This window comes from Hemicordylus capensis, chromosome 5 (assembly GCF_027244095.1).
Source record: "Hemicordylus capensis ecotype Gifberg chromosome 5, rHemCap1.1.pri, whole genome shotgun sequence".
Taxonomy (NCBI): Eukaryota; Metazoa; Chordata; class Lepidosauria; order Squamata; family Cordylidae; genus Hemicordylus; species Hemicordylus capensis.
In genome coordinates this window covers 19827945-19853914 of record NC_069661.1, presented here as the reverse complement: position 1 = coordinate 19853914, position 25970 = coordinate 19827945, and the positions used below count along the sequence as shown (strand labels likewise).

General features: G+C 44.5%; 1 protein-coding gene across 11 annotated transcripts in view; it reads left to right on the top strand.

The window, feature by feature from the left end:
- WDFY3 (WD repeat and FYVE domain containing 3) overlaps positions 1-25970 on the top strand; it is a 256663-nt gene that overhangs the window by 123654 nt on the left and 107039 nt on the right. For all 11 annotated transcript variants that reach the window (XM_053255723.1, XM_053255717.1, XM_053255716.1 and 8 more), the window contains 7 exons: positions 3373-3591; positions 4097-4278; positions 10890-11121; positions 12099-12259; positions 15337-15448; positions 16539-16729; positions 25558-25710. In XM_053255723.1, coding sequence (XP_053111698.1) covers positions 3373-3591; positions 4097-4278; positions 10890-11121; positions 12099-12259; positions 15337-15448; positions 16539-16729; positions 25558-25710 — 1250 coding nt within the window. The remainder of the gene's footprint in view (positions 1-3372; positions 3592-4096; positions 4279-10889; positions 11122-12098; positions 12260-15336; positions 15449-16538; positions 16730-25557; positions 25711-25970) is intronic.

The window sequence follows — 25970 nt, the reverse complement described above, 5'->3', positions numbered from 1 at the left end:
TTTTTCAGGGCGGCTGCTTCTGGTTGCCTCGGCCTCCTCTCGCCGTGCCGCAGCTCATGGCCGAGGCGGCGGCTCTGCCGCCGCCTCGGCCACTTTCCCCCGCTGCCACACACCGGCTAATGGCCGCCCGTGGCTGTGGGACACTGGTGTCTGAGGTCCTGTGTCCCTTGGGCTCTTCTGGGCCTGCGCTTCGCGCAGGCCCAAAACAGCCCAGGGAGGCAGGGACGCAGATCCCCAACGTTCCAAAGCCACGGCCACTCACTTAGCCTTTTATTATATAGGATAACCAGCACTTTGTATTTCACCTGGAAACATCGGCAGCCAGTGCACTTCTTTTAAAACCATGTTATGTGGTCCCTTCATGTTGTCCCAGACACCAGTCTGGCTGCCACATTCTGTACCAACTGTAATTTCTGGACTACGTACAAAGACAGCCCCACATAGAGTGCATAACAGTAGTCAAGCCTGGAGGTTACCAGCATATGTACCACTGTTTTAAGGTCATTACATCCAGAAATGGGTGTAGCTGACCTATCGGCTGAAGCTGATAAAAAGCGCTTCCGGCACTGCTTCAACCTGAGAAACCAGGGAGAGCTTTGGGTCCAGGAGCACTCCCAAGCTATGTACCTGATCTTCCTTGGGGGGTGTAACCTTGTCCAGAATAGACAGATTTAAACCATCTCTCAGGTCTCGACCCCCCACAGTCAGTACCTCCATCTTATTTGGATTCAACTTCAGTTTGTTATCCTTCATCAACCCCATTACCACCTCTGGGCAGGCATTTAGGGAAGATACGCCATTTCCTGATAAGGCTGACATGGAGAAATAGATCTGGTTGTCATCAGCATATTGATAACACCCAGCACCAAACCTCTTGATACTCTCTTCCAGTGGTTTCATGGAGATGTTAAAAAGCATTGGAAACAGTTTGGAGCCTTGTGGAACTCCACACTTCAGTATAGTTTCCAAGCTACACCATCTGGAATCTACCAGAGAAGTAGGAATGGAACCACTGTAAAACATTGCCACCCAATCTCACCTCCGTCAGGCGGTCCAGAAGGATACTGTGATCGATGGTATCGAAAGCCGCAGAGAGATGCAAAAGAATCAGTAGAGTCACACTTCCTTTGTCTATAGCCAGTTGGAGATCATCCAGCAGGCCGACCAAGGCAGTCTCAACTCCATAGCCCACATGGAAGCCAGTTTGAAATGGGTCTAGATAATCTGCATCATCCAAAATTTCCTGGAGCTGTGAGGCCACCACCCACTCAATCACCTTGCCAAACCATGGAAGATTAGAAATGGGTCTGTAATGAGCTAACTCAGAGGTATCCAATGCAGGTTTCTTCAAAAGTAGTCTAATGATAGCCTCCTTAAGACAAGGAGGCATCCTGCCCTCCATCAGAGAAGCATTTATAATATTCACCAGACCTTCTCTGATAATATGATTACCAGATGAGATAAGCCAAGTTGGGCAAGGGTGAAGAGAACAGGTTGTAGGACTTTGTTCACTTCCTCAGGAGTCACAAACTGAAAATGATCCAATCTAAACCCATAAGAGGAGTTGCTGGACACCTCCACAGTAGACTCTGCAGTAGCTGTGGAATCCAGCTTGGCCCGAATATGAGAGATTTTATCCACAAAAAAATCATTAAAACATCACAGTGAGTGACTGATGGTTCCAAGTTTAAATTCAATGGGGAAGGGGTACATACTAGCCCCCTCAAAATCCTAGACAACTCAGCTGGATGTTGTCCAGCTTTTTGTGGAAGCAATTTTGCAGAAGTATTGCAGGCAGAAAAGAACCGCTTCTTTGCTGCCCGTACTGCCAGAACCTAGCACTTCAAATGTGCTCTGTGTTGTGCCTGAGAAGACTTGCACTGTGTCTTCCTCCACTTGTGCTCTAGTTGTCTACCTCACTGCATCAGTTCCCGTAGTTCATCTGAATAACACAGGGCTGTCTTGGAGATGCTGCCAGGGAGGGAACTTGGAACCTTCTGCTCTTCCCAGAGCAGCTCCATCCCCTGAAGGAAATATCCTACAGTGCTCACACTTCTAGTCTCCCATTCAGATGCAACCAGGGCAGACCCTGCCTAGCTAAGGGGGCAAGTCATGCTTGCTACCACAAGACCAGCCCTTCTCTCTTAAAGGTAAAGTTTTAAAATCTCTAAAGGCAACAAATTCAAGTCTCTAAAGGCAACAAATTTATCCAAGTCTCTAAAAGTTATCACAGCAGCAGAAAAGGAACAGAAGTTCTTCAAGTCTCCAGCAATAAAACTGACTAAACATTTTTCTCATAGATAACTAACCTTCCAATGTAGCAGCAACTAGAAAGTTAAAGATTAAGAAAGGGAGGCATAATTCTAATCCTATTTTGGTCTATTTGATTTATTTATCTTCTTTAGCTTCGGCAGGAGCTCAAACAAATGCGACTGCACTTGTCGGCACCATCTTGGTCCTCCTCTTACAACTCCTATCACTCCCACTGTTCCATCAAGTCGATTTCGACTCCTGGCGCCCACAGAGCCTTTGGTTTTCTTTGGGGTTTACCCAAACAGGAGGGGTTTACCATTGCCATCTTGAGTCCCGTGCAGTATGAGATGATGCCTTTCGGCATCTTCCTATATCGCTGCTGCCCGATATAGGTGTTCCCCATAGTCTGGGATACATACCAGCAGGAATTTGAACCGGCAACCTTATGCTTGTAAGTCCAGCACTTCCCCGCTGCCCCGCTTATGGTGTTTATAACATAGGACACTGCCATATACTTAGTCAGACCATTGGTCTATCTAGCTCACTATTGTCTTCACAGACTGGCAGCGGCTTCTCCAAGGTTGCAGGCAGGAATCTCTCTCAGCCCTATCTTGGAAAAGCCAGAGAGGGAACTTGGAACCTTCTGCTCTTCCCAGAGCGGCTCCATCCCCTGAGGGGAATACCTTACAGTGCTCACACTTCTAGTGTCCCTTTCATATGCAACCAGAGCAGACCCTGCTTAGGTGAAGGGACAAGTCATGCTTGCTACCAGAAGACCAGCTCTCCTCTCGTGTGTCTACTTCTCTCGTCAGTTCATTTCTCCATGTTTGCACCAGAGCATCGACTGAGCCACTAGCAGAGCCAACCCTGAACCATTCCAAGGCTTCCAGCGCCATATCTTCATCAGTTCCCCACCACCACTGGTACAGCTGCCCCATAGGCAGCAATGCATTCCTTTCTGTCACCTGCAACAATTCACTAGACTCAAACATGAACAAGTGTGAAACTTGGAAAAGCTACATTTGGGGAGTAATAAAGGAACAGCAGAAGAAATCATGTTCATACTTATTCTGTGGTGTTTGCAATCAGATCTAGCTTAAATGTTTTCTTTCCTAATAGGAGAGAGGCTTTTCCCACCACCATCTGGTTTGAGCTACTCAAGCTGGTTTTGTATAGAACGCTTTAGTACGTCCCCAAATCATCATCCGGTCAGGCTACTTACAGTTGTAAGACGTGCAAACAGCTCTGAGCAGCACTATATATGCCTTGCTATTGTCTTCTCTGCAAAAGACCGATCACTGATTGTTTCAACTAAAGAAGAGCTGCTTCAGAATTATGGTAAGAAGTTCTGAGGGGGGGGGGGGAACTATGGTAAGGCATGCATTATATAGCCCATGTTACTCATTGTTCCAAGTAAATGCAGTCGTTGATCTATTTTAAAAATAATAATGTCCAGATTTGCTTTTAAATAATGTTTAACTGCTGGGTTTTTGGCTCCAAGTAAATAAGAATTCATTTTTCTTAAATCGTAGGAATTACAGCCTAGTGCCCTAGATGTTGATTTAAGGCTAAAATTTAGAAGGATTGACTTAACTGTTTCTTAGTGCCTCGGTGTAAGAAATATGAAGATTATGACATGCCCAACATTTTCACTCTGTTTTGATTGTCTTATTTGTGCCTTGATAAACCTTGAAGCCAGAGTATAGTCCTATGTTGTATATCTGTTTCTGACGAAAGCTGCAGATGATGCAGAACACAGCCTGCTTCCTATCCAGGACTGATCATACACCCAGACACACACCTTGTATAGCAAACTCCTATTAAATGTTCTTTTTATCTTCAGTTGATGATTTCAGTGAAGAATCCTCCTGCTATGAGATTCTCCCTTGCTGCGCTCGTTTTCGTTGTGGCGACCACATAGTGGAAGGCCAGTGGCATCACATGGTTCTGTTGATGAGCAAAGGCATGCTGAAAAACAGCACTGCTGCGCTTTACATTGATGGGCAGCTTATTAACACCGTAAAGGTAAGCTGCACACTGTGGCATTCTGACTCTTATTGAGATGCTGTGTGAGAAATGTTGTGAGCGCTTTGAACTGCTGCGTGAATGCCTCATATTGTTAATTTTGCAACATGATGTGAGTGGTATGCCTGCATGCATTATTTCATATTTATGATGAGCATTTGTTTGTGTTATTTTGGCCCAAGAAGGTTCTGCCCATCAGCACAGGCATAGCAGGTCTTGCTCCTGGCAAAGACAGTGCATTGAATTTCAGAACTCATCAAGGCTTGGGGCTGATACAACCAAGAGTGCCTGGCAGCTGCTTTAAATTTATTCATATGGTATCTTCTGAGCTGGTGGTGCGGTGCAGTGCTCTGTTCATGTGAAGTGGGTAAACTGGACTGTGTTGCACAGCACTACAGGAGCCAATTACATCTAAAATAATTGCCCTGTGCCCTGGGTTTGCCTGAATTAATCCCTTAGTCGAAACTTGCAATGAGAGAGGATCATCACTTATCAGGGATAGGCAATCATTGGCATAATAAATCATGGCTGGGGATGATGCAAGTTCTTGTTCAACAACAGCCAAGCCAAAGGTTGCCCACCCCTGCCATATACCCACTCCAGTGAGTATCAAAACCAGGGCACAGCTCTGGAGCAGAAGGCATATATATAATAAAGCACATCAGTGTTAAGAGTCTATACAAAATAGAGTTGCTGCAGAATACTGTGTAAGCCTCTGTTGTGTGAAAGCAGCTGATTCTAACATAGGATAGTTGTAGGGTAAATATCCAGAACATGGATGAATGGAATCTTAGAATATGTTCTGCATTGAATGTTGCAAATACCTGTAAACTGATGCTTAGTATGAGCAGGACCAGCTAATGGCCAGCCTATTATGACCCCACTTCATGCTTCACATGTCTGTTCTAAGCTGCCCACAGGATCTTTGTATGGAGGTCGAACCAAGGTTGTTATTGCTACTGCTAGAACTTAATATCCCAGGTATTCTGGAAACATAGGGTTTGTGTGAATGGGTTTCTAGTTTTTTAAACTTGAGGAATCCCTTCAGACTTACCATCTTTGTGTAACTTACAGGGGAACAGGTTAGTGGAGAGATTAGATGGCTTTTCTCAATCACAAGTGCTGTGAATCATTCAGAACCACAAACCTAATATTGTATATTTAAATTAGAAGAGATGAAGAAAACTTCATGTGAGAAGCATGTGAGAAAGTAAGGCATTACCCAGTGCTATGCAATATTTTCACATTAACTTTTGAATCGTGGTTCAAAAGTTAAAGTTCAGGTTTTATGGATGATTCACCATATCTTGCTCTTTAGACAAAATTGTTCAGCGCATTGCAGAGACCTGTCAAAGCAGAAAGCATCCTGGTCTGTATGGCATCAGCCACAGCCAGTCATCATTCTGGTTTTGGGAATGATAGCTCAGTGGTAGAGGATCTTCTTTGCATGCAGAAGGTCTCACATTCAATCTCCAGGTAGGGCTGGGAAAGACTTCTGCCTGAAACCTTAGAGAAGCTGCTGCCCTTCAGTGTAGACAATACTGAGCTGGGTGGACCAGTGATCTGACTCCATATAAGACAGATTCCTCTGTGTGTGGGTGGGGTGGGGGAGAGGGAGAGGGAGAGGGAGAGGGAGAGAACAATTGTGTCCATCAAACCTGATTATATGCTCCTCAGGTATCTGTCATAATCTGTAGCGTGATCCTATTGGACATTCATAAGCCTAGGTTCTGTGTCTGTGCAGGTCCTCACGGGTGGAACATCCAAACACCTCGTGGTGTTCACGCACTGCCCTTCATGCTTTGCGTGACTATTTATTTTTGGAGGTTGGAGTGCCATGCCTTCAGTTCCTTTCCAACTACCATTCAACATTCCAACCCCTACTGCCAGAGTTACTATTGATGAATCCCTCACAGGTTGCAGGGTCCATTGCTGACCATGCAGAACACAGGGGATATGGATAACTCAACACAGGAAGTTTCACATAATTTTTTTGGAGCTGTTGGCTGTGTTCCAGGCATTAAAATCCTTCCTACCCTTACTTTGAGGTAGGATAGTTCAGACAGAACTACTAGACAATATCAGTGGCATTGCTTACTTAAACAGACAGGGAGGTACAGTCTCCCGTTCTCTCTGCACCCTAAGTGTCCAGTTGTGGAACTGGTGCACTGCTCATCAAATTTACCCAATTGCACTGCACATAAAATTGGACAGAGAATATTCTGGTGAGCAATTTGAGCAGGGCAGGAATGGGCTTGCAGTACCACAAATGGGAGATTCATCCAAAGTATATAACAAAAATATTCAGCTCTGGGGGGAGTCCTTCACTAGATCTGTTTGCAATGGAACAGAACAAGAAGTGCCCCTGATATTGCTCCAGGTCAGGTCTTGGAGAGAATTCAAGCGGGGATACATTCCAGCGGCGTTGGAAGAATTGACTGCTTTACGTCTTTCCTCTATATCTTCTGTTGGGCAGAACGGTGGCCAGGATTCTCCAAGAGAATGTGTCATGAATTCTGCTGATCCCTTGGTGGCTGCGCCAAGCATGGTTTCAACTTCTACCAAGACAGTCAAGACACTGGTGGCTACCACAAAGTCCAGATATACTGTATCAGGACAGGAGTCATATTCTACACCCCAATCTAAAGACTCTAAAACTGACAGTTTGGAGGGTCGGCTCCTAGGTAGAATACTCTTAAAAAGTCTCCACTAGCCATAATTGTTCTTACAAGTGGAGGAGGTTTATATTGTATGCACATGCACAGTATTTTACTCCTGAAGATGCACCAATTAGACAAATACTTTTACATTTGACAAACCTAAGGAGCTGTGGTTTGTCCAGTGTTTCCCTGAAAGTCCACTTAGCGGAAATATCCCCCAAACATAAGGGATGGGATGGCAGAACTGCGTTTTCTCATCCAAATTGCAAAAGATTCCTGAAGGGATTAAATAATCTATATCTCCTGGTTAGACAACCAATTGAACAGTGGAGTCTTTCAAATAGTTATTGCGACTCTGACGGAGCCACCTTTTGAACCAATGGCACCTGTTTCCTTGAAATTAATTACATTAAAACTGTTTTTCTAGTGGCCATAACTACAACCAAGAGAGTTAGTGAGTTAACAGCTCTGAAAATTGATTTGCCTTATACTAGATTTTATCCTGACAAAGTGCTCATGTGGATAGACCCCTCATTCTGTCCTGAAGTAGTATCAGATTTTCACCTGATTCGGGATGTAGTGCTGCCCACATTTTTTCAGGAACCCTACTATGCCTTTGGAGATATCTTTACATGCATTGGATGTCTGGAGGGTACTGTTATTCCCTCTGTTAAGCTAAATAGAACTTAAGGGTTTCTGTAAGAGTAATCAACTTTTTGTAGCCTATAAGGGCAGATCCAAGGGCAAGCCTGTATCAAGGCAACACCTATCCCATCGGTTGGTAGAACTAATATCTCTAGCATACAAAGTTCAGAAAGTGGACCCTCTACGCACAATTAGAGCACACTCTACAAGAGCGTATGCAGCATCTGTGGCACATCTCTCTGGTATCCTTACTGACATCATTTATAAGACAGCCACTTGGTCGTCGGAGGTGGCTTTTGTAAAACACTATTCAATTGACCTACTATCTGCTGCAGATGCTAGCTCTGGAAGAGGGTCTTGCAATAACATACTGCTCACTCCACCTGCAAAAGCTCTCTAAACACCCAGGCTTATGAATGGCAACTGATCACACTACAGATAAACAGGTTGCTTATCTGTAAGTGATCTGTTGACATTTATAAGACCCACCCATCCTCCCTGCAGCAGTAAGTGCATAAAAGGACATTAATATATGCTCTCAAGGAAACTGTAAGATGATCGTCGGATGATGGTGGTTTTCCAGGAACCGAAGGAATGGCACTGCAATCTCCAAAATAAACGGTGACACTGAGCATGAGGGGTGGTGTGCAAGCGCCATGAGGAGCTTGGCTATCCCACCCTTGAGATTGTGCGCAGTCGCAGAACCCAGGTTTATGAATGTAAATGGATCACTTAGAGATTAAAAGTTACAGGTGAGCAACCTGTTTTTTTCTTTAAAGTTCAGTGAATATACTGTCCTATCCTTTAAATGTGTTGTATTTAACTGAGCTGTCTTAAAGTAATGAAAGAACCTCATCCTCAGCCTTTCTTTGATTTAGTAGCAGAATAAGATCCTCTCATGTCCCCTGCTAAAGAGCATGTTGTAATGTTTCTGGTTTCTGGTGTTGTAATTCACTGGTTTCTAGCATTAGTAACTCAAACCATTCCATATCAACTCTGCTGTTAGAGCTGGTTATGTAGACCAGACAATTTGTACATAGGTTTTCTAGATAATGGTAGTTCATCTCTTGGTACATTCAATTTTTATTTTATTCAGTTTATATACCACCCTTCCTAAAGTGGATCAGGACAGTTTTAGATTAAAATAAAAAACACATAATACAACAATTTTTTAAAAAAATTAAACCAGATTAAAACTAAAACTATATATATATACACACACACACACACACACACACACACACACACACACACACATATATATATATACACACTCTCCAGCACATGAAGTTATAGTATATTGAGAGAGCCATTCTAATATGTCTGAAGTTATGCTCCTTTAAAACCCACCAACAGACAAAAAAACCTAGGGATGTTTATGAACAGGTTCATTCACTCCCGGGAGGCGGGTGTTTGGGGGTTACTTTTAAGGAGCAGGGAGGGTGCCAATTCCCACTCCCTCCACTGCTTTCCCCTTCTGGTGCTGTCCCCCAAACTGCTGGTATGAAGCTGACCAGGGCTGCAAGGAGGTACACCACAGCCCCACACCAGGGTTTTTGGGAATGGTGGTGGTGGTGGGGATGGGCACCCTCCCTGCTTTTTAAAGGTAACCCTACCCCACTGCCGAACCGTTCTGAACACCGGATCTCTGAACTGGTTCAGCGGTCTGTAAAAGGACCACTGAACTTTTTCGTGCACATCCCTACAAAAAACTATATTTCTAGTTTGAACCCAAAAGAGGGAAGTTCATCAGTGCAAGCCTCCTTGAGCTTATTCCTGTAAATCTGGGTATATTCCTGTAGAAGCGTAATTAGCTCCTCTTCATCTGAATTGCCCCAGTGACTAGAGCAAAAGAATGAAGCACAATGCTGTTTATTTCATATGTTTCATAAAGTATTTGCTTAACTAGATAGAGTTTTGTTTCATAGCTTTATATTATAGCAACTGCTTTTCAAAACCTGTTTCTTTTCCAAACTCTGCTGCTGAGCTTTAGTCCTGTATGCCTCAAAAGCTTCTATTATTCAGTTACCAAGTGCTCTGATATTTACAAGTACGGATGTTTGACTTCTTTTGAGAAATTGCAATACTTTTACTTTTTTACACAAGAAGCTGCTTTGAGGTTGAGTGGGAGGGAGGCAGTAGTTTGAGAGACTAACATGGTGAATTGCATAGTACAGTATATACAAAATTTTATGAGAGCCTTTGCTTCCAAGAAACACTCGTACTAAAAAAAAAGGCTTGTAAAGTGTACTTAATCTGAGTACAGTGTTTTGCTTTGGGGTTAGAAATACAAATTTGGTTCTGTGTTGCTGTGCACTTGAGACAGCATGTTTGTTTTCATTTGTTTTTGTACTGATCCATTGGTTCTAAGTGCACTCACTGTGTAAGGAAGAGCTGCCCCTTACTTGTTGACATGGGAAATGGGGTAGTCCATGACTGCTCAGATTCTCCATGGATATGTAATTATAGTCATCCCAATCCATGCAGCTCATTCCATATATCCAGGGCAATTTGGGGCATTTTCTTCTCAAACAGGAGCTTCTCGTAATCCCTCTTTAAAGCTGGGGGGACTATCACAAAAGTTTGTGATATGGCATGCGAATCTGCTGTTTAAAGTAAAAATGGCAGCATCCCACTGGACAAGCCTAAGCTCTTAGACGTACGTAAAGTAGCTCTTTGGATCCTGGCCATTACGATCAACTATTCAACAGCTAAAGAAAAATAGACATTCAGAGCCCTACAGATCTGTAGATCATGTTCTTTGTGTGTACATAATATCTAGTAATGGATATTGGTGCAGACTTACTCTAGGCAACATTACAAGTGGACACTTTAAGAAGCAGCTTTTAGTCACAGTCATCTTTCACAAATGACTACAGATTTTTAATTTATTATTTAAATCCAGGACCAGAATTTCTCTCATTTTGTTTAACGTATGTACCTTCAGTTACTTAGATGCCCGATTAGAAGACAATACATGCCATGCAACTGCCTAAAGTGAACCTGTGTCTATAATAATTTCCATATTTAATGCATGGCAATACCAACTTGGATGTTTATCATGCTTATGTTTTCTGTTTGCTCCATGCATTTTAAGAGTCATGTTCCTGGGGGAAAGTTCAGATACCTTGTCATTTAGCATACATGATCTAAATGGCAGGGATGCCATGCATCTTCTTGTTGTATAGAATGGACAGATGATTGCCTTGCATGACTGTTGCACTGAATACATTGTGTGTGTGTGTGTGTGTGCATGTGTGCAAAAAAGGTAGATCTTTCAAACCCACTTTACAATTTGTTCTACAGCTTCACTATATTCACAGTAGCCCTGGAGGTTCAAGTTGTGCTAATCCGCCAGTCGTTAGCACCGTTTATGCCTATATAGGCACACCACCTGCCCAGCGCCAGCTCTCATCACTGGTGTGGCGTTTGGGACCAACTCACTTCTTAGAAGAAGTTTTGCCTCCATCAAGCGTCAGCACCATTTACGAGCTGGGACCAAACTACGTTGGAAGCTTTCAAGCAGTATATATGCCATGTAAGTAAAGCGGACCCTGTTGTAAATGTTGTTTGTGCAGTGGCTGTGACAAGGTTACCAGTTTAAATGTTTTGTTCCTATCATCTTTGGGCAGAGCATTTTGAGAATGCTGATTCTCAAAGGGCACTTGAATGAATACCACAGGAAATTCTTTCTCAAAAATTATTGACCAATATCCCGACTAATGAAGTGCCAGTGCAGCCATACTGCATGCCTGACTGTAACTGTGGAATTGCATGCAGGAAGGGGGACAATCTCCCTTTCCATCTGCAGCTGCCTGTACCACCCAGAAATATGTCTCTGGAAGCCCGGGACATGTTTTCGGGACATGTTTTTCTCCCACGTTCAACACCACGCCCATAGTCTGGAACACAACACTGCTGCACTCCTGACTTTGTTGGTCAGGATGTTGGCCGTTCTAATGTGGAGATTGCAATCACTGCAAAAGTACCTGGTCAATGGACTGGTCAAACTAAAATGGAAGTAGCTTTAATGCACTGCAGTTGAGTATATATTAATAGTACAGTTTTAAAATAGCCATGTTTGTTTGGGCTTTAAAATGGGAACTAATTTTGCTCAGGATAGCGAAAGCTGCGGTTTGGGCAGGTAAAAATTGCCCTGATCAGTGCCATGCTGGGGATGCTATTTCTAGGGACCATGTTGTAGTGTATTTGAGTAGCATTTCCTACGCCCCAAAAGTTATTTAGTATTTATATAGCACTTTACTTGCCCAAAGCATTTTGCATATATTACTCACTGTTACAGTCCTTACAGTAACCTAATAAGGTAGGTCATCTATTATCCCCATATTGCAGATGGGAGGCTGAGACTGAAAGATTGGCTAAGGCCACCTAGTGAGTTTGTGGCTGAGATGAGATTTACATGTGGGACTGCCCAGGCCACAGTTCATGCCCCTAGCCACATTAGCTAAGCTATATCCACTCACCAAAAAAAAAAACATTTTTCTCGTTCTGAAGGTAAAGATTCAAAACCAGAAGGAATCACTCCATCTCCAGTATCATTGGTACCAGAAGAAAAGGTTTCTTTTGGTCTCTATGCACTCTCTGTTTCCTCACTGACAGTGGCAAGGATCAGAAAAGTCTATAACAAATTGGACAGCAAGGCCATTGCTAAGCAGGTAAGTTTGAAATTTCATGAGGAGGTTTGTTTTTGCATTCGGTTAATTTATTATATTAGCTCAAGAAGTGACATGAGAGATAGTAACATGAGAAGTAACATGAGAGTTCGAGTCATAAGAACACCCCTTCTGGATCAGACACAAGGCCTATTTGGTCCTGGATCCTATTTCATGCAGTGGCCCAGCAGGTGCCTCTGAGAACCTCACAAGCAAGAGGTTCTGCAACTGGTATTTAGAGGCATCTAGCCTTTGAGGCTAGAGGTGGCCTATAGCCAGCAGACTAGTGGCCATTGATAGACCTGTCCTCCATCAATTTGCCTAAGACCCCTTTTGAAAACATCCAAGCTAACGGCCATCCCCACATCCCATGGCAGAGAATTCCATAGATTATGCACTGTGTGAAAGAGTACTTCCTTTTGTTGGTCCTAAATTTCTTGACCATCAGTTTCATGGGAATGACCGTTGGTTCTAGTGTTGTGAGATAGGGAGAAAAATGTCTCTTTCTCCACTCTCTCTACCCCATGCATAATTTTATAAGCCTCTACCATATATCCCTGTAGTCATCTCTTTTACAAAATAAAAAGCCCAGATGCTGTAGCCTTGCCTCATAAGGAAGTTTGTCCAGGCCCCTGACCATCTTGGTTGGGTAACAAGAGGTGTCATATTAACAGAGAATTCACTTCATTGCTGTGAAATGTTCAGGAGCACATGAGTAACGACTGTTTGTTTATGGTGGATTCTTTGTATTTATTGGAGCCCACATTGGGCTGATTTGAAGGTTAGGTCTCTCAGTGGTGAATTCATTGCTGTCATAATCGAGTCCATCCACCTTGCTGCTTGTCGTCCTCTTCTTCTCTTTTCTTCAACATTTCCCAGCATTATGGACTTCTCAAGGGAGCTGGGTCTTCGCATAATGTGTCCAAAGTATGATAGTTTGAGCCTGGTCATTTGTGCGAGTGAAAATTCTGGATTGATTTGTTTTATGATCCATTTGATTGTTTTCCTGGTTGTCCATGGTATTCTCAAAAGTCTTCTGCAGCACCAAAGTTCAAAAGTGTCAATACTTTTTCTGTCTTGCTTGTTCAAAGTCCAGCTTTCACATCCTTAGTGTGTCATGGGAAAAACCATTGTCCGAACGATTCTAATCTTTGTAGGTGTAGACACATCATGGCATCTAAATATTCTCTCAAAGGCCTTCATTGCAGCCCTACGAAGTGCTAGTCTGCAGCTTATTTCTTGACTACTGGATCCTTTACTGTTGGTGGTCGATCCTAAAAGGCAGAAGCTATCTACCACTTCAATGTCTTCATTGTTAATTCTGAGGCTGGTTGCTGTACCTGTTGTCATCAGTTTAGTCTTCTTTACATTTACATTTTTTCACTTGCTCCTTGAGTTTCACTATTAGAGCTTGCAGATCATCCACATTGTCAGCTATCAGAGTAGCGTCATCAGCGTAGCGCAGGTTATTGACGTTTCTTCCTCCAACTTTAAAACCACGCTCATCTTCTTCCAATCCAGCTTTCCTCAGTATATGTTCAGCATATAAGTTGAATAAATAAGGTGGAAGTATACAGCCTTGTCTTACTCTTTTGCCGATCTGGAACCTGTCTGTTTCACCATGTTCCATCTGGACTGTGGCTTACTAAATAATTATTGATAGTTCCTAAATGTTATTAGGATGTTACAAGTTTTATTGTAAGCCGCCCAGAGACATGAGTTTGGGCAGTATGCAGATATGCTGAATAAATAAAAATGTGCTTTCATTATCTCCTGTATTATGAGTGCAAAGAGGTAACTAGCAAAGAACCAGTTCGATTCGAGTTTGAACTGGACTGGCCCCTGTTCAAAAAGAATCGGTCCAAACCAGTTCAGCAGATATATTTGTAAAGGGGAATCTGGTGAGGATTCCTCTTTACAAGTAAAGAGAGAAAGAGTACTTAGTACCTTCTCTTTGCAGGTGGTGGCGACGGTGGCAGCAGGGGCTCATCAGATTCCTTGCTGGCCTCCTGAGGAACAGCCTGGGCTAGCTGCAGCCCAGTTTGTGGAGGCTATTTTCGTGACCACACATGCATGGAGGCCAGCACCGGCTTTCTTCAGGAGGCCGTCGGGGGTTTGGATGAGCCCCTGCCATCTGCAAAGAAAAGGTACTAAGTACCTCAGTGGATTCCCCTTTACATGTAGATACACAGAACTGTCCTGCAAATCAGTTTGGTCTGGTTCGGTGGCCAGACCAGACCTGGTTCAGCTGGATCCAGAATTGGACCGGGTTGCTTCAAATTAAATCCAAATTCTAACCGAACCAGCCAAACTGGTTCTGTGCACACCCTAGCTAGCTAGCGGCTAAGTGCCACCCGTAGTGGCTTTGTGATTGCAGCTGTTTGCACACATGAGTCAATCCTGAGAAAGATTTTTCTAAGGCGTCTTTGGGAAGTTGCTTCACTCAATCTGTGGGTTTGCATCATGAGAGAGAAGCTGTAGATTATGCACTCTTCTGCATATTGCAGTGTTCACTGATGTGCTGCCAGTTTCTTACTTCACACACAAGCTTGTTTTTCATAGTATTTCTCCAAGGTATATTAGATCACTAAATTCCCAGCCTTTCCTTGTTTAATTTCAATTTACCTGTCTCCACACTGGCGTATAGAAGAGACACCAACATCTGAATTTCCTGGGTTTGATGGAATTCAGGACTAGGATCCTTTTTAAAGATATAGGTATCTATATGTTATAGTCTCATGTTATATGATCTGGAACATCCACAAAGAAATTTAGCCCAGTTTCTGAACTGAGAAGAATTAATGTTTGCCTACTAATCTGTTCTTTTAAAACCTCCAAAAAAATTCTTCCATCTCCTTTCTAGGCAACTAGTCCCATTAACCCAGAGCTCTGCCTTTGTTAATCCTTGAATCAAAATTCAAGTGTTCAACACTGGTCCAGTAACCCCGCCGTTAGGGTTGTACATCATTCTGCCATTTCATTAAAATGTGTGAAACATGTTACTTCTGAAGAAGTGCCTTCTTACCAATCAATTATCCAAATGTGCCTTCTAACAGATCGATTTTCCTTGTTTTAATTAGTTGGCTGTTTCATCTCATGAGAACGCCACTCCAGTGAAACTGCTACACAATTCAGGAGGGCATCTGAATGGACCCGCACGTACCATTGGTGCAGCTCTGATTGGATATCTGGGTGAGATGAGCTGTTTCTTTTCAATGTTTAGTAGTAATATGTGGTTTTAGGTGCTTTAGTCACTGGCCAGGATCCAAAGGCTCAGATGTCAGCCCGGCATTTTCTAAATGCGGGTGTTTTTTCACAGGTGCTTACCAATTCCTGCAGCCTTAACTAACACCACCTTTTTAGATGCCAAAGCCTCACAAGGTGGCATCATGATCTCTCTTCCAAAGTTCTTGAGACTAATGTGACTGGATATGTAATATCTGAAATTCCTGTGTCTGTGGAATATTTTTGGTGAAGTAGAATGTCATCTGAAAATTGTTCACTTGATTCTTGAGCAGCCATGGGATGAAGTGTAGAAGGGAGCATTTTAATCTCTTGTTTTGCAGGATAGCCGCATAAGGATTTGTCACTACTAGAAGCATAAATAGATACTTTTTTCTGGGACTGAAACATGCTTTGCTGTGGGGGAAGGATTGGTATAGCACAGTGGCTAAGCAACTTAAGAATGAAAACAAAATTGTATAGGACAAGTTTGATTTGGTGCCTTTTGGCTGGCTGGCTGGCCTCCTTCCTTCCTTCCTTCCTTCCTTCCTTCCTTCCTTCTTTCAATTTATATACTGCCTGACTCCATAGGCTCTAGGCGGTTCACACAAAAACAAAAAACTCCAGCTATTAAAACAATTTAACCATTTAAACAACAATTTAACATAATATAAAACAGTCAGCAATTACTAAAAGCCAGGCTTAAAAATGTATTTTAAGAACTCTTTTAAAGGCTGGTAAAGATGTTAAGCCACACATGTCTATAGATCATTTGCATATGATCTTTAGGCAAGTGTGTTCAGATTCCCCTCCAGAAGTAAAATGCACTGTAAATCACATTGATCTTCCATAGTGTGTTAATTGTTCCATATATATATATATATATATATATATATATATATATATATATATATATTAGTTTCTACTCTTTAAAGGTTGTTGAGGGGTCCAAAGGCAATGAGGAATGTGTTAGTTGTCATACTGTAGTAAAAGTTAATTTTACTGTCATTTATCAATTGAACTAATTTTAATGAGTTTATTTTTGCCACCTTATGCTCAGGAGTAAGAACATTTGTCCCTAAGCCTGTTGCCACTACATTACAGTATATTGGTGGAGCAGCTGCTATTCTGGGTCTGGTAGCGATGGCATCAGATGTAGAGGGACTGTATGCTGCTGTGAAAGCCCTTGTGTGTGTGGTAAAGAGCAACCCTTTGGCTAGCAAAGAAATGGAAAGAATCAAAGGTTATCAGGTACGTAAGGAGCTAGGTGTAGCTGCTAGTATAGATTGCATTCTTATGTGACTCTGCACTTCAGACATTGATTGATACTTTAATAAAACAGATAAACATTGAATGCATCTTACTTTAAAATCCATTGAATGTTTTTTTTTGTACCATGAAAGTTTTGTGCTCATATGACTTATAACCTGAGATGCACCATAGTTTTACCCCAGAAGATGGTCATTGTTCCAGATCGGTGACATCTGCTAGCTCAGCAGAGACTCTAGTGAGCTGCCAAATCAAAGGAAGAACATATAGGAGCCTGAAGAGAAGTAAATAAGTGGAAGCTTCTGTTATTACTAATATTTTCAAGGGCCCTGCACCATCTGTGCCTGTTGAAGGGCATTTTAAGCCCATGGTGAGGGTGCTTTTTCTTACTTTCTTTTAAAATCTATTTTAAAACCTACTGGGTGGCATCCAAAAAAGTGCTAGTGCAAGAGAGTTAGTGCATGCTGTTTTCCCAGTCCCTGCCGTTGTTCCCCTTGCAGCCTCCGGAGTTTACCAAAAAAGCTGCTTCTGAGGGCTGAGAGAGCTTCGTCATCATGATGTGATGCAGTGCCAGTGGCTGCAGGGGGAGGAAGGAGTCGTGGAAGCTGTCGGGAATGCTTTTTGAGAGGCTTAGGAATCTGCAACAGGAAGAGGAGGTCTGGGGAAATGCTGTGTGCTTAACTTCCTTGCCACTCTGGGTGCCACCCATCAATTTGGTGTAGACAAATGAAAGGGATGCCTCTATAAATTTGTCGTAAATCTGTTAGCTTGGCTAACCCAACAGGATTTACAACCCCTTCAGCTCTCCCCCTGTGAGTTAAACAGAAAGTAGCAGCGAAGCTGCACGAAGGAAAACGAAAGACTCACAAAGAAAAATAGTAGTAAACGAATCAAATCCCCTGAACTAAACTACGTACCCCGCCTCTACGATAACTGAGTAATAACTGAAAAGAAAACAACAGAGCAAGGAATGAATAGAACAAAGGACACCAGAGGAAGGAATTAACAGAACAAGAAACACAGAGCAGGAAAGAACAGAACAAGGGCAAACTGGAACTTGAAAGGTTGAGGAATTCTAAGCAGGAACATGGTCTACTGTAAGCGAAAGTTGCTAACAGCATCTGTGCAAGTCACAGACTGCTTAATATATGGCTCAAGAGAACCGGCAGCCGATCAGGCTTCCCTGAGTCAGCACTTCTACTACCTCTCCTGTGATATCCTGCGCCTGCGTGTCTCCCACTGAGCCTTCCTCTTGAGACGTCTTCTCAAGACAGGTGAAATCCCAGCCTCCTGATCAACCTCCATGTCTGGCAGCTGTTCTGATTCCTCAGCTCCAGAGTCTGGTCTCCCTGCCAAATCCTGTTGCTGTGCCTCTGAGCCCTCATTCCCAACCAAGTCCTCCCATTCCTCCTCTGACTCTTCTGAGTCAGAGGTCTGAGCCATGACAAAATTGGAGGTGAATTTCTGTCATAGAAGAAGAAGGCACATAGAGCCTGTGAAACGAACCCATCTTTATAGGTAATATCAAAGATCTGGATCGTGATCCGTTGAGCCCATAAGTGAATGGGTTCTGCGCCTGCGCAGGCACCTCTCGGGCCGACTAGGTAGCTCCTCGCGACGCCCAACCGCCTTTCTGCACGTGCTCCTGCATTCCATCTATATAGTGCGGTTGGGCGTCTTCCGTTAGTTTCTGTTTGACCGCCACAGCGTTCAGACCTCGTGTGGGCTTCTCGGTAGACAGAAATAACAAACTTTACTTATACGGCTTGAAAATTGGTTTTGAATATTGGACAGGATAAACGGAATTGGATATTTGGCTTGTCGGACTAAGTTAGAAGACAGATTGGACTGATTTATCTGGCTTTACCTGGACTGCTAAACGGAATCGGAAACTTGTTTAACGGACTAATTTAGACGACAGATCGGACTGATTCTTTGGCTTTACTTGGATTGTTGTTGAATTTTGCAAATTGCTTCACGGACGGTGTTGACGAACTACAGTTCGGATTGCTTACAGACGAACTGCTTACGAAAAATGGAGAATAAAACAACGTTTAAGCGTTGTGGGAGGTGTCGGGCAAAGTTGCCATCCACCGACCATCATGATGCCTGCTTGTTGTGTCTCGGTGAGGAGCACAACACGGCAGCTTGTAAAATTTGCTGTGCATTCTCGAAACAAACGAGAACAAATCGGGCGTTGCGCCTTAGAGCCGCGCTTTATGAAGACGCACTCCGCCCGCCGACCCCGCGCCCTGTGGATCCGTCGACATCGACTATGGCATCGACATCGGCTGCGGTATCGGGTGCGGGGAGTCACGGAGCTGTCGCAGTACAGTCTAAAACCGTGTCTGATAAAGCTTTCAAGAGACCTTTGGAAGTCTCCTCGAAGGAGCACAAGCGGAAGGAAAAAAGGCATCGACGAGAGGAAAGCGTCGGGCATGAAGGTGAGAAGACTGGACGTAGGCTGAAAACCCCATCACCTTCCTCGGTGCAGGGATCGGAGGGCGAGTGGAATACAGAGCATCGAACTTCAAGCCCGGTCTCGACACCGAGAGCCTCGACGTCGACCTCGACATCGAGAAAGGAACGAAAAGACAAATCATCGGTACCATCACCCTCGACGCCGAAGCCCTCGACATCGAGGAGTGAGCACACCGGGGTCATTTCGACATCGAGCTCGACATCGACATCGAAGGCGAAGAGCAACCGTGACTCTTCGGTGCCGAGAGAGACTGTACACCGCGTCTCCCTCTCCCCTGCACACACTCCTCAACAGTCTCCCTCGACTCCACGGAACCAGGGAAGCCACCGCTCTGATAGAAGTGCGACTTCGGCACTCAGGAGCCTGATGGCATCGGATCCAAACACCCCTGCAGAATCCACATTCCAAGGGTTTGTGAGTGCAGGGTTGGATGAGGAGGAGGAGGAAGGGGAAGAGGAAGTGGAGTTGGAGCCGGCGCTCCCCCATCCAAGGACTCCATCGCTTTCCCCAAGAGTGGCAGCAGAACCTTTGATCCAGTCACCCTTGGCTGTGGTACCACCGTTGCCTGGGTATTTGGATGACAGCATACGCCATCCAACAACTCAACCCTCGCATACGTGTGGGTTCAGACACACACTCCCGCATGATTACGCGGAATATTTAAGGTGGAAGGCGCAACAACCCGACCCACAACCTCGGGTAGAGAGTCATCCACCTGCAGCCACTGCCCACAGGGAGAAACCAAGTGGGAAGCGGAAGAGAAAGAGCACTCCGCCACCACAGAGCCCATCGTCCAGAGAATCTTCTCCTGGGTCAGTGCATCAGGACTATGGTACTGAGGATACGGATTCTGATCGAGGCAGTGGACAGACAGAGCTTCCACCTGAAGTGCCACCTCGCCTTTCGAAATCCCCAACTGAAGAACTCAAAGCGTACCATGTAATGATTAGAGAGATGGCAGAGGCTTTGGGGTTAAATCTGCAGCTGCCAGATACTGAGTCTACCGACCCTGTTTACAACATGATTTTCCAGTCAAAGGCTTCGCATCCAGTATCTTTACCTATGATACCGACTATATCAAAGGCAGCAAAATCAGCATGGGAGACAGTGCATTCAGTGAATCCAACTTCGAAGCGCATTGAAAATTTGTATCGGATATGTGATGGAGAGGACACTTACCTGCTGGAACACCCGGATCCTAACTCCATTGTGGTGGATTGTGCATCTTCATCCAAGGGCGGCCGTCGACACACGACTCCTGGGGATAAAGAGGGCAGGAAAATTGATGTGTTAGGCCGCAGGCTGTATGCTACTTCAAGTCTAGCTATCAGAATTGCAAATTACGCAGCGTGTATGGCGAGGTACACTCACCTCCTATGGGACAATTTACTCCATGATTCGACCTCCATGTCCGCGGAGGAGCTGCAAACTAGACTCCATGAGGTATACGAAAGGACGACCGCAGTAACAAAACAGCAGCTTAGTACTTTCAAACACTTAGCTGAAACTGAATCCAGAGCCATGGTGACAGCAGTCACCATGCGTCGCTATGCCTGGCTACGGGCAACATCTCTCCAGCCAGACATGAAAGACAGGGTTGAGAATCTGGCTTTTGATGGAAAGGGTCTTTTCCATGAGAGTACAGACGCTACCATGGAAACACTAAAAAAATCTAAATTTACAGCAAAAACTTTCATGGTATCCACTTCAACAACTGGCTCCAGAGCATACAATCCCAATAGACAAAGGCCATATCGTTACCCAGATAGGGGAGGCTTCAGGAGACAGAACAAGCCCTACCAGAGATCTAGAGGCTTCCGGAACAACAACAACAACGGCAGCAATAGAAACAAAAGCCAAAATAATCGTCATAACAACAAGGAGGCTGCAAAGCAGTCGTTTTGATTGCAATGTCAGCCCACTACACTTAGACACAATTGCCAGGACCACTACCATCGGCCCTGTAGTTGTCAGCTCAGACATCAGACTGGCAAGCCATGCTATGGCATGGCACAACATAACATCAGATCAGTGGGTTCTGAGGATTGTGGAGACGGGTTATGCAATAGAGTTCACAGCTCTACCCCCGTTCTCGGGGCTCCGTTTCACGAGATCAACACCAGTGTTGGAAGAAGAGATAAAGGTGTTATTGGAAAAGAGGGCAATTGTGACAGTGCAGTGGGCGAAGAGGTTGTCCGGATTCTACTCCCGCTATTTTCAGATACCCAAGCGGGATGGGGGGATACGGGCAATCATGGATTTGAGAGACCTCAACGATTTTGTCTGGACCCGGAAGTTCAGAATGACGACGTTGCAGGAGATTCTACCCTTTCTGGAGCAGGAAGAGTGGGCGGCAACGTTAGACCTGAAAGACGCTTACTTCCATGTGGGCATCCAGGAAAATCACCGAAAGTATCTACGCTTTACGGTGGGGACTACGATTTACCAATATACTGTCCTCCCTTTCGGACTATCAACAGCTCCAAGAGTCTTTACCAAGGTGGTGGCAGTGATAGTTGCATTCCTTCGCACTCAGGGCCTAGTGGTCTACCCGTATTTGGACGACTGGCTCCTGGTGAGCAAGGACAGAAAACTGTTGGAGACTCAAATTCAAACGATGCTACATCTTCTCCAGGAATTGGGGGTAAATGTGAACTGGAAAAAGTCCAACTTGACCCCAAGAAAGAAACTCAGTTTCATAGGTGCCATCCTCGATTTAGAGCAACGAAGGGCATTCTTGCCGATGGAGAGATGCATTCAGATCATCGCGTTGGCAACTCGATTCCACAACCAACCGGACCAGAGAGCAAGGGTGATCCAGAGGCTTTTAGGCATGATGGCTTCGTGCAACACAACGGTTCGTTACACGAGACTACGGATGAGACCCCTTCAACGGTGGTTCTTGAACCACTTCCGTCTCAATGTGGACAGCCAGAACATGCTGTTGCACCTTCCCAGGGGTGTACAAGCTTCCTTGCAGTGGTGGATGAAGGGAGTAAATCTCTTACAAGGAGTACCGTTCAGACCTCTGCTTCCGAAAGTGTGGATCACAACGGACGCATCCCTACAAGGGTGGGGTGCGCATTGCGCCCGAGATTGCATTCAGGGTCAATGGACGCCTCATCAGGCAGAATACCATATCAATTATCTGGAGCTAATGGCTGCATTTTTGGCGTTAAGAGCTTTCGAACCACAACTAAGGGGATCTGTGGTACAGATCCAGATGGACAATACTACAGCTATAGCTTATCTAAACAGACAGGGAGGGACAGTTTCTCCAAGACTCTGCACCTTGTCGATGAAGTTGTGGGACTGGTGCATCGCCCATGCCATATATCCAGTGGCGATTCACATCAGAGGGGTGGACAACCACCTGGCGGATGCTCTCAGTCGGAGCACTCTGGACAATAAGAGACACGAGTGGGAGGTCAAGGGAGATTGTATCAGACAGATTTTCGATCGTTGGGGCACCCCTGCGGTGGATGTATTTGCCACGGAGGGGAACAAAAAGTGCAAGAGATACTGTTCTCGTGCGGGAATAGGTGTGGGGTCTCTGGGAGATGCATTTCAGTACGAGTGGAGCAAAGGGCTCCTTTACCTGTTCCCGCCGTTGCCTCTCCTAAATCGGGTGTTGGCACAGATCCTAAGGGACAAGGCAGACTGCATACTGGTGGCCCCGTGGTGGCCACGTCAGCCGTGGTTTGCCCTGCTGCTTCGCCTGTGCAGAGGGCAGCATTACCGACTACCACCAATGTCAGATCTCCTGCAGATGGCAGGGGGCAGGGTACTGCACCCAGAGATAGAGACCCTAAAACTAACAGTGTGGAGAATAAACTTTTAAACAAAATTCTGTTAAATAGCAGACGCAGGTCTACTAGGCGTAGCTACTTCTGTAAGTGGAAACGATTTAAAGCATATGCTAAGGCGAGTGGATTCAAAGCACGGACGGCGTCTGTGCGCCAGGTGCTGCTTTATTTAACTAGCCTGAAAGTGAAGGGCCTAGCAAATGTATCATTGAAACTGCATCTGGCTGCTCTATCCTCGAGACTTCCGGGGTGGGATGGAAAGACAGTATTTACTCACCCCGAGTGTAAAAGGTTCATGAAAGGGCTGAATAATCTCTATCCTCCACTTAAGAGACCTTTGGAGCAATGGAGTCTGTCTTTGGTGCTTTCTGCATTAACGGAGAAACCCTTTGAACCATTACATGAGGCTAGTTTGCGGTTATTAACGCTAAAAACTGCATTTTTGATCGCAATAACTACAGCGAAAAGAGTGGGGGAATTGTCAGCGCTAAGGGCGGACAAACCTTACACACAATTCTACCCACATAAGGTGGTGATGAGGCTGGACCCTAACTTTCGTCCAAAGGTGATAACAGGGTTCCATCTGAATCAAGAAATAGTCTTGCCAACCTTTTTTAAAGATCCTCAGTCTCCTTTGGAGAAGGCACTGCATGCTCTGGACGTGCGTCGTACACTGCTATATTATTTGAAGGGGACTAAGGAGCACAGAAAGTCAAATAAACTGTTTGTGGCCTATAAAGGCAGGAACAAGGGGAGGCCGGTGTCTCGGCAACGTATTGCCCATTGGCTAGTGGAGCTAATCTTGTTGGCTTATAGACTGCAGAATGTAACGCCGCCAAAAACTATAAGGGCTCATTCTACTAGAGCCTACTCAACCTCGGCAGCTCATCTGTCAGGGATTAAGATGGATGACATCTGTATTGCTGCAACATGGTCATCGCAACAGCCGTTTATAAAACATTATGCAGTGGACCTGCGCATGGCGCGACAGGCGGAATATGGGCGAAGTGTGTTAAAAAGGGTGTTGCCTTAGAGGGCATTCTTCTGCACCCACCACCACGGAGGGTCAGCTAACTAATCACCCATTCACTTATGGGCTCAACGGATCACGATCCAGATAAACAGGTTGCTTACCTGTAACAGGTGATCTGGTAGTGATCCGTTGAGTCCATAAGACCCGCCCAAAGGCCATCCCCACTGCAGAAGTAGATTCATCATTTGGCAGATTGCGCATACAAGGCGGTCTGCACAGAAAACTAACGGAAGACGCCCAACCGCACTATATAGATGGAATGCAGGAGCACGTGCAGAAAGGCGGTTGGGCGTCGCGAGGAGCTACCTAGTCGGCCCGAGAGGTGCCTGCGCAGGCGCAGAACCCATTCACTTATGGACTCAACGGATCACTACCAGATCACCTGTTACAGGTAAGCAACCTGTTTTTATTCTCCCTGTCACTGTCCAACAATCTGTGTCATTGTCATGATTTGGAATGAACTGTTTTGTGCACCCGGCTCATTCCTCTTGCAGCTTCTGAACAGAGATTGTCTGTATGAATCCCATTTACCAATAGCACAGTGAGATCTTGATCATCATTTTGAAACCACTTTATTGGCCACTCTGGATCTGATTTGCTTTTCAGTTAAGCAAGACTTTAAATGCTGAGGTGGTTGCTGTCTTCTAGAAACATTTAAAACAGGAGTGTGCAAGGTCCACAAGGTTGGTATTTCCATATCTGGACAGAAATAAATAAAAATTCAGAGGGCATTTGTCCATTATTTAGAAATCGCTTCCCTCCTAAAACAAAAAACCACCAGATAAACATTATGAAAGCCCAAGGTAATGGATTCAGAAATGCTGAGAACTTGTGTTTTGAAATGTAACTGCCTGCTTTCTCCTGGACTCTCTATTATATTCACTTGAATGATCAAAGATTTGACTTGTAAAAGAGGATCTCACACTGAAGTATTTTTCTTTTTCTTTTGACAATGTGGAAGTGCAACACTGGTCAGAGAACAGTTTTTTTTCATTTTACAATCAGTGCTGTTTTAAGGCTAATGTCAATTTCACCTCTTTCTGCTTTTTCTGTATGGTATTCATGGTTTACTATGAAAGAGTGTGTGCTCTTGGTCTTCAATTTTCTTTTTAAAACCATGGCTGTGTGAATGGTGCCAACCTGCTGCCCTACTTCCATTGTCCTTGGGTGAAGTTGTTATTTCCTTTGACTGCAGAATGCTTTAAGAATGATAAATGATCATGGCTGGCCTCCTCTAACAAAGCATTGGTGCAACGGGATAAGTACTGATGCATCTGAAAAATTCAGCTAGCTCATCTCCACTCTTGGCTTAGAGATGGGGAAAATTTCAACAACCTCCCCTTCTTCAGGAAGTGCTCTTTGCCTCCGGGAAATATGTCCCTGACTGATTCCTCAGCTCCAGAGTCTGGTCTCCCTGCCAAAATTATCTTGTATTATCCAGTATTATCTTGTGACTCTATGTCCATGTGTTGTTAAATTTTTATTTCAGCTACTGGCAATGCTGTTGAAGAAGAAACGCTCTCTTCTGAACAGCCACATTCTTCATCTGACCTTTTCCTTGGTGGGGACTGTTGACAGTGGACATGAAACATCAATTATTCCAAATTCAACTGCTTTCCAGGACCTGCTGTGTGACTTCGAGGTACAGAGAGCATCCCTGAAAGCTATAAATTATTAGGATCATTAAGCAAATCCAGGGCAACTAGCACGCTATTGAGACAGATTTGCTTTTGAGAACCTTGTGCTTCATATATAATGCAGAATATTTGTTTGAATGTCCCTTTTACGAGCTAAATTCACTGACAGAAATAACATGGAATCAGCCTTGGGCTGTTTCCAGGATAACACTTTGCCCTTATTGAAATACAGCGTGGGGGACATTGTGCTTAAATTGATAGTTAT